Here is a 14,326-nt window from a genome sequence, read left to right as displayed (position 1 = left end):
ACTGCACTTATTTAAAGAAATAATAAGAATATTCATTGCCACTGCATGCCTACCATGTACTACATGAAACACTCCATTCGATTACTTCACTTAACCTTCATAAAACAGGCAGCAGCATCTTAACCTTTTTTAAAAAATGAGGAAACTGATGGGCTGCCTGGGTGGCGCAGTAAGTTAAGCACCAGACTTGGTTTCGGCTCAGATCATGACATCAGGGTTATGAGATAAAGCCAGGAGGCGGGCTCTGTGCTCAGCATGGAGTCTGCTTGAGACTTTCTCTCCCTCTCCTTCTGCTCCTGCCAGGTCTGGCTCTCTCTCTTTAAAGTAAATAAATAAATCTTTAAAAAAAAAAAAAAAAAAAACTTTAACATGTTTTATTTTTTTTTTTTAATATTTTATTTATTTATTCGACAGAGATAGAGACAGCCAGAGAGAGTGGGAACACAAGCAGGGGGAGTGGGAGAGGAAGAAGCAGGCTCATAGCGGAGGAGCCTGATGTGGGGCTCGATCCCATAACGCCGGGATCACGCCCTGAGCTGAAGGCAGACACTTAACCGCTGTGCCACCCAGGCGCCCCTTAACATGTTTTAAATTATAAGCATCTTATCCAAGAATACAAATTTAAGCAGGGAAGATAGGATTCAAAACCTATGCAATTCTACTCCAGAGCCCACATTCTCAATTATATCACTCTGTCACTTCATTTAGTTTTTTTTAACAACTTTTTAAAAAATAATTTTAAAAAGTAATCCTTTAAAAAAATTTCCCTTTTTAAAAAAATAATTCTTGGGGCCACCTGCATGGCCCCAAGCATCTGCCTTCAGCTCAGGTCATGATCTGGGGGTCCTGGGATTGAGGCACGCATCAGGCTCCCTGCTCAGTGGGGAGTCTGCTTCTCCCTCTTCGTCTGTGCACTCTCTCTCTCTAATAAATAAATAAAATCTTTGGAAAAAATAATAATAATCCTTGAATCAGATTTTTCACTAACTCAAGCAATCAAACCCTTGTACGTGATCTTATGCACCACTATTTTCCAACTTCCATCATTTACATGCTATCATGTTCAGATTTGCCTTGTCTAAACACTATCAGTAGTGTTATTTTTTTGATGCCACCTTTAAATTGACTTCTTTTTTTGGCATGCTCCTAAACCATATCTTTAAAATTACAAAGTTGGTATTTTTTCTTATACACATAAAGACATGTCTATTAAAGTTAAAAAAAAAAAAAGGTCTGTCAATATACTATCAATTGTGTATCATCAGAAATAAAAGAAACAATTTCTAAACTCCTTACCAGAGTTTCTCAGAGTATAATGAATGACTTAGAAATAGTTTTTTCTTGTTATTCGTATATCAAGGAAAGGTTTTATTTCCCCAGCCAAAGAAACATGAGAAAAAAGACTGCCAAGAAAAATCCATTAAACAAAACCAAGATTAAAATACTCAAAAGACACAGATGACATTTATAAGCAATTAAAGCTAAGATCAAAACACCAAAAGAAAATGAATTTTACACCAAGAAGTCTCAAGCAAATTACAAGTGTCCTAACCAATCTCTGCTTCCTGTCAAGGAATTTGCTGCACTACAGTCCAAATGATTAAAAACATGTATAAATATATCTGGTCAGAGCACTACCTTGCTCAAAACTCTTCAAAGGCTTCTCAAAACACTCATAATAAAGTCTAAACTGTCTATCACGTCCTAAAAGGTCCTTCATTCTCCAATTATTGTGTGCCTTTTCAGCTGGATCGTTTGCCACTTTCACCCCCAATTCTGTTCCAGTCATACTTAATCTCAGTCATACTTTCATTCTCACATTTATATCCTGCATTTTCTCAACCCAAAAACTAAAGCCTTCAATTAAATCATGCACTCTCTCAACTGTAAGTTTTCGGCACTGAACTAAATTACCACTTTACTTATGTGTATCACCCCCATCTAACTTGAAGCATCCTTGAGATCAGGTGCTGTATTTTTTAGTTTTTCATTGTAAACATATGTTTGGCATATTAAAGGAACTCAATACATACATGTTTATTGAATGAATGAGCCACATATTACCAGGACCACTTAAAACGTGCATATGTGTGTACATACACATGTACGTATAGTCTACATGAGCCACTAATTTCCATTTGCACAGGCTTTTTACCTACTGTAATAAATGTAAAGTTTCTTTTTTAGGTTAAAAGGTCATATTATTAATGTCCTTTCTGTAATTAAAGTAGTTAAATCAAACTAATAATAATCAAAAGGACATTAATATAGGAAAATCTCTCCAAAAATGTAACCTGTGGGATAATGTAATTTGTACTTACTCAAATCATCTGATATGTCTTCAATTCCTGAAGCACTATCATCAGAATCACCAGTATTATCTGTACATGCTTGCTGCTTCTGAGATCGTGGTGCAGTTTCTAAAGCAGATTTTCCTCCCTCTACATCAATATTCACTTTGTCCAGAGAAGTAAAAGAGCTTGGAATTTTTTTTCCAATCTGCTGTAATTCTGTTCGTCGCATGTTTTCCTTCAACACTAAACTGGGCGCCTTCTCTGGTTCTGCTGGTGAACCAGGAACCTTTTCTGATTTCATCTGAGAACTGGGTACTTTTTCCATTTTCCTCTGTGAACTAAGTGCCTTTTCTGTTGCTGTTGCCTGTAAGCTGAGTGTCTTTTCTGTTTTCACTGGTGAATTAGGGGACTTTGGTAATTTTTCTGCTTTTGCTTGTGAAACAGGTACCTTTTCTGCTTTCACCGGTGAATTAGGTGATTTTTTTGTTTTGCAATGACTTTGATCTCGAAGGACTAATCCCAAATCTTTAGGGCTTGCTATGTTGGCAGCATTTACTTTACATGATTTAACTTCTGTTTTTTCTATACAAATATCATTTTGCTTATTTTTTTTACTACTATTCTTATTTGGAGAGCTGGTCCCAATTTCTTTTATGGATTTATCATTTCTAGCTTTCAAAGTTTGATTAGATAGAACTTTAACTGCTTTGCTTTCTTCAGAAAGAGCCCAAGCATTCTTCTTTGGTTCATGATTTTCATTTGTAGAGGTCTTAGAGTCTTCCATTATTTGAAAACCTGCTTCTTTCCAATTGTGATACTGTGAAACGGCAGATTTCCGGTAGTTGAACTGCTTCAATTCCAGATTAGGCAAACAAACTGTTGGGTCGAAAAAAAAAAAAAAAAAACCAAAATGTTATTTAAAATGCAAAATCCATTTTTAAAAAATTGGTGAGACTTTCAAAAACTTTCAAAATTTGTTCTCAAAACTGAAGAAATTGCAAAAACTTTAAGAAGTCTGTTAACCATATGAGGAGTTAAAACCCACTTAGTAAATAACAGCCAAATGGTCATAAAGAAGGTTCTAATGTAATTATGGCAGTATGACATCAAAACAGAGAATTTTAAAAAGTAAAATTTGTTTTACATTACTCAGTAAAAATTTCAACTAAAAGGGAAATAAAACTTGTAACTGATGTACCACAATTAATATAAAAGGAAACGGGGCGCCTGGGTGGCACAGCGGTTGAGCGTCTGCCTTCGGCTCAGGGTGTGATCCCGGCGTTATGGGATCGAGCCCCACATCGGGCTCCTCCGCAATGAAAAGGAAATGGAACCAAAAAAATATAACCATTCCAATCTAGGGGCACCTGGTTGGCTCAGCATGCAACCCCTGAACTCAGGGTCTTTGAGTTCAAGTCTCACACGGGGGGTAGGGATTACTTAAATAAGATTGATATTCTCTTTTATTTAAAAAAAACTCATTAGGCTCTTTCTAAATTATTTTATAAAGTAATTTTTAAATTATAATTAAAATTCAAGCCAAAACAAAACAAAAAAAAAAAGCCAAAACCATCCTATATTTTCACCATTAATATCTTTTTTTTTTGTTTAAGATTTTATTTATTTATTTGACAGAGAGAGAGCACACAAGCAGGGGGAGCAGCAGAGGGAGAGGGAAAAGCAGGCTCCCCGCTGAGCAGAGAGCCCAATGTGGGGGTCAATCCCAGGACCTTAGGATCATGATCCGAGCTGGAAGCAGACACTTAACCGCCTGAGCTACCCAAGCGTCTCACCATTAATATCTTTTATGACTAACGTTATTTTCTAGTAAAAAGCTCTACCACTTATAGCTATAAAAGAATGTTTTTGCACCTGGTTTTTGGATATTTTAATTCATTTAATTTATACATTCTGCTTTCAATATTCTTTATAAGGTGTTTCACGCAACTGTCAAAACAGCTGCAAAATATATGCCTATATCTAAACTCTTACAGAAACTGCTGCACATTCTTAATTTTAAAAATAAAAATGGATCCTATGGGACGCCTGGGTGGCTCAGTGGGTTAAGCATCTGCCTTTGGCTCAGGTCATGATCTCAGGGTCCTGGGATCAAGCCCCACATCCAGCTCCCTGCTCAGCAGCAAGTATGCTTCTCCCTCTCCCTCTGTGATCTCTCTCTCACTCTCTCTAAATAAACAAAAAATATTTTAAAAACTGGATCCTATTTCTAAAAGACTAGTTTTACCTTATCAGTAACCAAAATATTTTAAATTTTCTAATGCTATCCTATGATAATGACTCTAATAATTTTGTAGATGTTATCTTACTGACAAAAGCCATAAAACAACAAACCCTTGATTGAGCCATGCTGATCCACAATTCTGTTTATAAAACTTTTTAGATAGACTATTCTTCCACTCAAAAAAACTCTAGGGGCACCTGGGTAGCTCAGTCAGTAAAGCATCCAATCCTTGGTTTCAGCTCAGGTCCTGATCCCAGGGTCATGAGACTGAGTCCCAGATTGGGCCCTGTGCTCAGCATGAAGTCTGCCTGAGATTCTCTCCCTCTCCCCCCACCCCCCCCAAATAAATACATAAAATCTTTTTTTTTTTTTTAAAGATTTTATCTATTTATTTAACACAGATAGAGACAGCCAGCAAGAGAGGGAACACAAGCAGGGGGAGTGGGAGAGGAAGAAGCAGGCTCATAGCGGAGGAGCCTGATGTGGGGTTCAATCCCACAACGCCAGGATCACGCCCTGAGCCGAAGGCAGACGCTTTAACCGCTGTGCCACCCAGGCGCCCCTAAATACATAAAATCTTTAAAAAAAAAAAAAACTTTCTAAAAAAAACTCTATAAATCAAGTTTATATATATAAATTAAAGCTACAAACATTTAAAAAAATCAATGTACTTATAGTATAGATGAATAATAGTAAGGACTTCAAGACTCAGAAAATTGCTAGATTTCACTTTAATTTGTTTCATGTAACTAAAAGTACATTTAAATTTTTAATAACAATGTGTTATAAAAAACAGACTTTGGGGTGCCTGAGTAGCTCAGTTGGTTAAGTGACTCTTGATTTTGGCTCAGGTCATGATCTCAGGGTCAGGAGGAGGAGCCCTGCCTTGGGCTCTAAGCTCAGCAGGGAGTCTGCCTGAGATTCTCTCTCCCTCTGCCCCTCCCCCAACATGGTCACACACACTCTCTTGCTCTCTCAAATTAAAAACAAGAAACAAAACACAAAAAACCAGACTTAATTTCTAATCTCCCTCATCTTCTTATAGGAGTAACAAATGTTGGGGCACCCGGGTGGCTCTGTCAGTTAAGCGTCTGCCTTCAGCTCAGGTCATGATCCCAGGGTCCTGGGATCAAGCCCCAAGCAGGGCTCTCTGCTCACGGGGAGCCTGCTTCTCCTTCTCCCTGCCACTTCCTCTGCTTGTACTCTCACTCTGTCAAATAAATAAATAAATAAAATCTTTAAGAAAAGAAAGAAAGAAAGAAAGAAAGAAAGAAAGAAAGAAAGAAAGGAAGGAAGGAAGGAAGGAAAAGAGAGAGAGAGTAACAGATGTCCTATTACTTCAAAAACAAAAACAAAAAAAGGGTGGCGGGGCACCTAGCTGGCTCAGTCCATACAGCATGTGACTCTCAATCTCAGGGTCATAAATTCAAGTCCCACATTGGGCATGGAGGTCACTTAAAGAAAGTGTGATAATTTTATATAGCAAAATTGCTATTTCTAGGCTATCAACAGTACAAATTTTTCCCAAAAAAGTTGTAATTCCTAGAAATAAAGTTCTGAGGAGGTAAGGTTTTGAATAAGGTTCACTGTTTCCCAGTGCACTCAAAGCAAAATTGGTTAAGCCAAATAAAAATGTTGGACCTATGTTCTAGTTCGTGGTTACATTTTTAGAATGTAGTAAATGAGGATTAAATGAGATTCTAACCTTATATAAGCAATTATTACCAAGAAAATACAAAGCATTTTTTAACGAATTTCTTTAAAAAGTTGTCTGAATACAAAAAACAATAGTATTTAGAATATATCCCATTTCAGTTTTATATCACTAAGACATCAGTCCACTTTCTACTTCTAGCTCTAATCATGTCTTCATTGCTTGAATCCTTACAATGCCTACTGATTACTAGAAACTCAGGGAGTTCTCAGGCTCTGAGACCTCAACCAACAGCCGGAGCCAGGTTCTTGACTTTGCTGTGAGAAAGAATTCAAGGACAAGTCAGAATGAAGTATAACGGAAGAAGCTTTACTGCAAAGTCAAAGCATACACTTCAAGGAAGGAGGAGTGCAGGCACACCCAGAGGATCCAAGTAGCACTGGGTACATGTGATGCTCTGATTTTTCTGGGTGGTTATAATTTGGGCATCAAATACTCATGTGGGGTTCCAGGAAACAAGTGGGGATTTCTAGGAACTCTGCATAATATTACAAAATGCTCTACAATAGCTACTATGTGCGGATACAGTCTGATTTCAGGCTAACTTGGTCTCTGTGTGCATTTAAGTTGCAGTTAAGCAAAGCAACAGCAGCAGAATGCTTGTGATCATGAAAAACCACAGAGCAACAGAAGTTTGCTTAACTGGCCACAAACTCTGTCAGGTATCAGACTCTGTTCCCAGTTTTTTGTTCCTCCTGCAAATATCTATCACTTCCCTATTCTGCCTGCCTTACTACCACAATGCTAGGTATTTAGCAGACATTCAAAATCATTAGCGATTAAAAGAATATCCACTCCAGACCGATGGCTTCACATCCTTCTTTTCCTGATGAAAACTGAAGCCTTTACCAGAAACCAGAATATATTTTTTTAATATTTTATTTATTTGAGAGACAACGAGCAAACACAAGCAGGGGGAGCAGCAGAGGGAGAGGGAGAAGTAGGTTCCCCACCGAGCAGGGAGCCCAACTCAGGGCTTGATCCCAGGACCCCGTGATCGTGACTTGAGCTGAAGGCAGAAGGCAGATGCTTAACCAACTGAGCCACCCAGGCACACGTGGAATTGTTTCAAGGGAAATTTTTGATGCCCTTCTATAGTTATCCATCACTCAACTGACAGCTTGGGCTACAAATTCTAGAGCTTGAGACTTAAAATGAGTTGTATGGAAAGTTTACGAGAAATAACTGTTGCATAATAATAGAAAAACTAATCATAGCAATAATTACTTCTCAAGTAACTCTTCCACAGGACAGGGAAACGATAGTAAGACATGATTACAGAAAGCCATCAGAAGTTTGTACCGCTCTAAAAAAAAATTAGGGGCACCTGCATAGCCCAGTCAGTTAAGTATCTGCCTTAAGAGATAAGAAATCATTTCCGATTTTGTTTACCATTGTATCTTCAGTGCCTACAACAGTGCCCAGTTTAAAGTAGGCACTCAATAAACCTATTAAATGGATTAATGAACATTTAAATTACTTTTAATTGTTCACATCTTAAAAACAAAATAAATCCAAAACATTTTAATTGCATCATAGCATATATTATTTAGAAAGTAAATAGAAAATATCTCTCTTCCAGAAAGCCTTCCCTAATCTACTCCCCACACTCCTACCACCTAAAGCTGGGCTTACATAAACACACCTCTTTCTATGAACTTTAGTCTTACCTTTCTCAAAGCACTCAGTACTTAATGCTTTTTTTTTTTTTTTTAAGTTTTTATTTATTTATTTTAAAGAGAAAGGCGAGCAGGAGCAGGGGGAGGAGCAGATGGACAAGCAGACCCCGTGCTGAGTGAGGAGTCCTAGGTGGAGCTTCATCTCATGACCCTGAGATCATGACCTGAGCCAAAATTAATGAGTCAGATGCTTAACCAACTGAGCCACCCAGATACCCAGTACTTAATACTTTTTATGTGTCCATTTCCTATTTGGACTATAGGAACTTTTTTACCCAATTTGCTTTTCAAAAAACAAATACATATATATACAGAGTTCAAAAAGTCAACAGTACTATAAAGCAAAACAGTATTTTTCCACCAACTTTTACCCATCCTCCTCCTCAGAAGCAACTACTTTCAACTTTTAGTGGTTTCTTCTGAGATTTATCTCCCTATTTCTAAATGACATGCTTAAGCTGATACTGATCTTAATTGTTTTAGCTTTAGATAGTATCTACAGACTTCCTACTATGGAAGATAAGAATTTGCCTATCTCAAACATTTCCCCTTGAGACAGACAAACAGAATTATACACACACATATGTTCCTATCCCACCCACATCCTCTGAAGAAGATTTTAATAATATGTAACAGTATTATTCATGCCTGAGCCAAATATTATTCTACAGAACTTTCTAAATGCCCCTCAAAATTTATTTTCTCCTTCTCCCATGCACATAACTAGACTGTTATTTCCCAACCTTCCTTATAGCTAAGTGTGTCCTTAAGATCAAGTTGTTACCTCCTCCATGGTCTTCTCGTATCACTGGATAAAATTCTCAGTCATCCATCGTCAGTCATATAGCCAACAATTATGTTCTAATACAAACACTGAGTCTCAAATTTCTGTGCATCAGAATCAGCTAGTTCCAAAATGTAGATTCTGATTCTAATTAGGAGGACTGACATTCCGCATATCTAATAAGCCCAAGTAAAGTCAATGCTGCTAACCCTTGGCCATACTTTTGGCTGGACGACATAATCAATGGAACTTGGGTCACTGAGTGACCACACAGAACTACTCATCTGGATCAGGTGACCACTCACCTAGCAATTGTTATATGAGAGAAAAATAAAACTCTTCTTTAAGGCACTGTATTAATGGATTTCTCTGTCATGGTAGCCCAGCCTTTTGATTAACTAATATACATATATTATAATCACATTTCTCTTTGGTATACTTTTCAGTTTTACCTGGAATTAATCATTGCTTCATTTTTCTTAGATTTTTTACATACCTATCAATAATTCATTGACAGAACCGTTAAGTTTCCTGTCAATATGTTCAAACACACATCACGTAGTCTATATGTTTGTTTTTGTTGTTGTTCTCTCCTTGAACATCCCCTGTCCAGCACTTGCTGGTCACTACTAGTCTTTTACCACAGCTTTCACCCTGAAACTTCCTTTCACTATCATCCTACCAATTATCATCCACCCTTGTACTGACTTCTATCTTCCTCTTCCACAGTTTACTCCCTCTTTTTTGGTGGAGCACATCCTCCAGTAGCTAAGTGAAAAAAAAAGCAAATTATGCCCAATTTCTACATTTCATTCTATGTAGATATGCATCCATTATAACACTCTGGGGATGCCTGGGTGGCTAGGTGGTTAGGCAGCTGCCTTCAGCTCAGGTCGTGATCCTAGGATCCTGGGATTGAATCCCACATCGGGCTCCCCCTGCTCTGCAGGGGGCCTGCTTCTCCCTCTCCCTCTGCCTGCCACTCCCCCTGCTTGTGCTCTCGCTCTGTCAATAAATAAATAAAATCTTTTAAAAAAATAAAAATAAAAAAATAACACTCTGGACTTCTTTCCACTCCCCTCATTCATTCTTTTCCAAGGATACATAGTAACATATTTCAACAGTGAGTTTGTGAAAATGATGTAGGCAAAACTCAGTATCTCTCTTATTCTTCTTCACATCCAGCTGTTGTTCATAGAGAAGAGAATTCCACTTTGTCACTTAACATTTACAGGTATAAGCCCCACACAGGGCATGCAGTTGTGCCTGTGCCTGAGTAAGTCTAATTCTGACATTGAGTATTAGCAAACAACTTGAAAATAAAAAATCCATTCTCCAAAGTGAATTTTATCCATAATAAAAATGATAATCTGCGGGCACCTGGGTCTCATCTGCCTTCGGCTAGGGTCCTGATCCCAGAGTCCTGGGATCAAGCCTGCATCAGGCTCCCTGCTCAGCAGGGAGTCTGTTCCTCCCTCTCCTGCCCCTTCTCCGGCTTGTGCTCTCACATGCGTGTGCATGTTCTCTCTCAAATAAATAAATAAAATCTTTTTAAAAATTGATAATCTGATCTCCATATGCTTCTTTTGTCTTTTCCAATTTGTTCAAGATTCAGGAAGGGAAACAGTGATAATTACTGGGTCCCTTAAGTCCCAATAGGAAGTAAATTTTATAAGACTTCGTATGCCTTTTTAAATGTCTATTCTATCTTCATATTTTGTTTAATTAGGTTTAAACTTGTAGGTTAGAAATCATTCACTCAAAATTCAACAGGTATTGTTTCAATGATTTCTTCTAGTTTGTAGTGTTAGTACTGAGAAAATCATGTCATTCTTATTTTCCACCTTTTTTACCTAATTTCTTCTTAACAGAAATTTTTAGGATATTCTCTTTGTTTCGGTGTTCTTTTTTTTCCCCCAGTGTTCTGTAATTTCTTTTTTTTTTTTAAGACTCACTTATTTATTTGAGAGAGACAGAGCATGCATAAGAGTAGGGGAGGGCAGAGGAGGAGGGAGAGAGAATCTCAAGCAGATTCCCCACTGAGCACAAAGCCTGATGCAGGGCTTGATCTCACATCCCTAAGATCATGACCTGAGCTGAAACCAAGAGTCAGACACTTAACCAACTGAACCACCCAGGCTCCCCTCAGTGTTCTGTAATTTCTAAGTGATAAGCCCTGGAACAGATATTTCTTCATTCATTTTTCTTGGTATTCATTGGCTCTTTTAATCTCTAACTCAAGTCCCCACTCCTGAAAATTTTTTCTTGTATTATGTCTTCTGTCATTCCTCCCTTTCATTTTCTCTTTTTCTCTAGTTCCTATTAATTGAACTTTATGCCTCCTACATTGATTCTCCACTTATCTTACCTTTTTCCTCCATTTTCCACCTTTATTTTCTTTCCTGAAATTTCACCTTTATCTTCCCACTCTTCTACATGTAGAGGAGAGAGGCACAGGAGGTATATCATATTTTCATTTTTAAAAACTTTAACTCTCTGATTATTACTTCTTACAGCACTCTGTTCTTGTCTCATGACTATCATCTCTCATATCTGAACACTAATAGTATTTCTTAAATTTTTTTCTGCTCCTTGCAGTTTCCTGAGTTTCTTATTTTTTTTTCTTCTCTATCAAGCATACTAACATACACAAAGGAAAGAGTAAAAGAGAAAAAAGGAGACAGAAAAATATTTGAAGAAATAATAGGCAAAAAGTTGCCAAATCAGATGAAAGACACAATTATACACATCCAGAAAGTCCAATGAACTCTAAACAGAAATAAACTCAAAGAAATCCACACCAAGACCATTACAATTTTGAAAACCAAAGAGAATTTTGAAATCAGCAAGAGACAAGCGACTTCTCATGTACAAAGTAGTCACAATAAGATTAACAGATGATTTTCCATCAGAAACCATGGAAATCAGGGGCACCCGGGCAGCTCAGTCGCTTGAGCCTCCCGACTTCTGATTTTGGCCCAGGTCATGATCTCAGGGTCATGAGATCGAGCTTGGAATAGGCTCCACACTGGGCGTGGAGCATGCTTAAGATTCTCTCTCCCCCCTCCTTCTGGCCTTCCCTTCCCTGTCCAAAAAAAAAAAAAAAAGTACAAGGATGGAAAAAGGTATTCCATGCAAACAGTACTACAGAGAGCTGGGTGGTCACATAACTGTTAAACAAAATACATTTTAAGACAAAAAAGATTACAAGATCCAAACAGGACATTATATATTGATAAGAAGTTCAATCCAGGGGAGCCTGGGTGGCTCAGCTGGTTAAGCATCTGCCTTCAGCTCAGGTCATGATCTCAGGGTCCTGGGATTGAACCCCACATTGGACTCCCTGCTCAGTCAGTGGGGAGGCTACTTGTCCCTCTGCCTCTGCTCCTCCCCCTGCTTGTACTCTCTCTCTCTCTCTCAAATAAATAAATAAAACCATTTAAAGTATTTGGGGACTTCAATACACTACTTTCAATAATGGATAGTACAACCAGGCAGAAAATCGGTTAGAAAATAGAAGACGTCAACAACCCTAATACCAATTAGACAGAACATACTCAGAAGCCTCTACCCAACATCAACAGAACACATATTCTCTACTGCATGTGGAACATCCTCCAGAACAGACCATTTTGCAAGGCCAGAAGACAAGTCTTAACTTAAAAAGACTGAAATCATACAAAGTATCTTTTCTTATCACAACAGAATGAAATTAGAAATCAAATCAATACAAAAACTGGAAATTTCACAAATAGTAAAACTTAATGCACTCAAATCAACCAATGGGTCAAAGAAGAAATCACGAGAGAAATTAGAAAATACCTTGAGATAAATGAAAACAATGTACATTTTACCACATTTTCTAAAAATGGATATAAGAGGGATGTTTCACATAATTTTTAAAAAATAAGGATTACAGGGCGCCTGGGTGGCTCAGGTGGTTAAGCATCTGCCTTAGGCTTGGGTCATGATCCCAGGGTCCTGGGATCAAGCCCCAAATCGGGCTTCCTGCTCAGTGTGGAGTCTGCTCCTCCCTCTCCCTCTGCCCCTCCCCTGTTAATGCTTGCTCTTATCTCAAATAAAATCTTTTTTACAAATTTTTTAATAAAAAAACAAGGATTATAAAAGAATACAATACACAATTGTTCACCAACAAACTGGATAACCTAGATAGAATGGACAAACTGTACATACAAACTATCAAAACAGAGTTAAGAACAAATAAAAATTCCAAATACGTCGATTAAATCAGTAATCAAAAACCTCTCAACAACAAAAAGCCCAGAACCAAAAAGACTATATTGGTGAACTCTATTTGATATTTAAAGAATTAACACCAATCCTTCTCAAACTCTTCCCAAAAAAATTGAAAAGGGGGGGGGCACTTCCTAACTCATTCTCTGAAGCCAGCATTACCCTAACATATGAACATATATTCAAACAATCATCAACAAAATACTAGCAAACCAAGTAATGAAGGATAGTTGGAGGAAAGGCAGGCAAGGACAAGGGGCCCTCACCCTAAGAGGAAACCACCCTAAACATCACCCTGAAAGGAGCCTCCACCCTTTCCCACATGATAGGTACATGATAAAAACCTGATAGGGTGACAGGTGCACAGAGGGTTAATGAGATTAAAAGAGCCTGCCAACAAGCCCAAAGAAACTGCTAGACTTAGAAGCTCCCGGTGGCAACCCTCTTGGGTCCCCTCCCTCTTCAGCAGCTTTGTACTATATCACTCAACAAACTGCTGCCCACCACTCTTCGTCTGGTCTACCTCTTCATTCTTCAAAGCAGCATGACCAACAACCGCAGGCACTAAAGGAAAAGAAATCCTGTAACACAAGCAGCATATTAAGAGAGTTACACACCATGACCCACCATGACCAAGTGAGATTTATCTCTAGAATGCAAGGGTGGTTCAACATACAAAAATCATTATTAACAGACTGAAGGAAAAGGAAAACATAATCGGCTTGACTGATGCAACAAAAAGCATGTGAAAAAACCCAGCAGCCTTTCTTGAAAAAAAACATTCAATAAACTTGTAATAGCAGGGAACTTCCTCAAACCTGATAAAAGCCATTTTACAAAACAAAAACACGGCTAACCTCATATTCTATAGGTAAAGACTTGAAACTATTCCCCTACAATCAGGAATAAGACGAGGATGTCTGCTTTTTTCACTTCTATTTTACATAGTACAACTGGAAGTTACAGCTAGAGCAATTAGGCAAGTAAAAGGGGAAAAAAGGCAGCCAAATGGGAAAGGAAGAATAAAATGATCTTTTGCAGATGACATGATCTTATATGTACAAAAACCCTTAAAAGTGCACCCCCCAAAAAATGCACCAAAAACAGAACTAAAAAACTAATTCAGCAAATTGCAGAATACAGAATCAACACAAAGATCACGTCTATGAAATTAAGAAAATAATTCCATTTACTTTAGCATCAAAAAGAATAAAATACTTAAGAATACATTTAACTAAGGAAGCAAAAAAAATTCTACACAGAAAACTACAAAACAATACTGAAAGAGATTAGACTTAAACAAATGGTGCAATCCCAAATTCATGGATTCCTTCCAGTCTATTTTCCCTGCCTACCTCT

The 14,326-nt window shown here is 37.8% G+C and overlaps 1 protein-coding gene across 11 annotated transcripts in view; it reads right to left on the bottom strand.

Annotated features, from left to right (window-relative positions):
* Nucleotides 1–14,326, bottom strand: part of TUT4 (terminal uridylyl transferase 4) — a 123,057-nt gene that overhangs the window by 85,308 nt on the left and 23,423 nt on the right. For 3 of the 11 annotated variants that reach the window (XM_040627299.1, XM_040627300.1, XM_008699194.2), the window contains exons 1-2: nt 11,082–12,026; nt 2,322–3,170 (exon numbers count right to left, since the gene is read on the bottom strand). In XM_040627299.1, the coding sequence (XP_040483233.1) occupies nt 2,322–3,170; nt 11,082–11,094 (862 nt within the window). In that variant the 5' untranslated portion in view covers nt 11,095–12,026. Of the gene's footprint in view, nt 1–2,321; nt 3,171–11,081; nt 12,526–14,326 lie in introns of those variants that run through there. The other 8 variants (XM_040627305.1, XM_040627304.1, XM_040627303.1 and 5 more) reach the window with 5 other exon arrangements.

The sequence above is a fragment of the Ursus maritimus genome, unplaced genomic scaffold, assembly GCF_017311325.1.
Source record: "Ursus maritimus isolate PB19 unplaced genomic scaffold, ASM1731132v1 scaffold_12, whole genome shotgun sequence".
Classification (NCBI taxonomy): Eukaryota; Metazoa; Chordata; class Mammalia; order Carnivora; family Ursidae; genus Ursus; species Ursus maritimus.
Note: the sequence above shows the minus strand (reverse complement) of the source record. Positions and strands in the feature narration are given on the sequence as shown.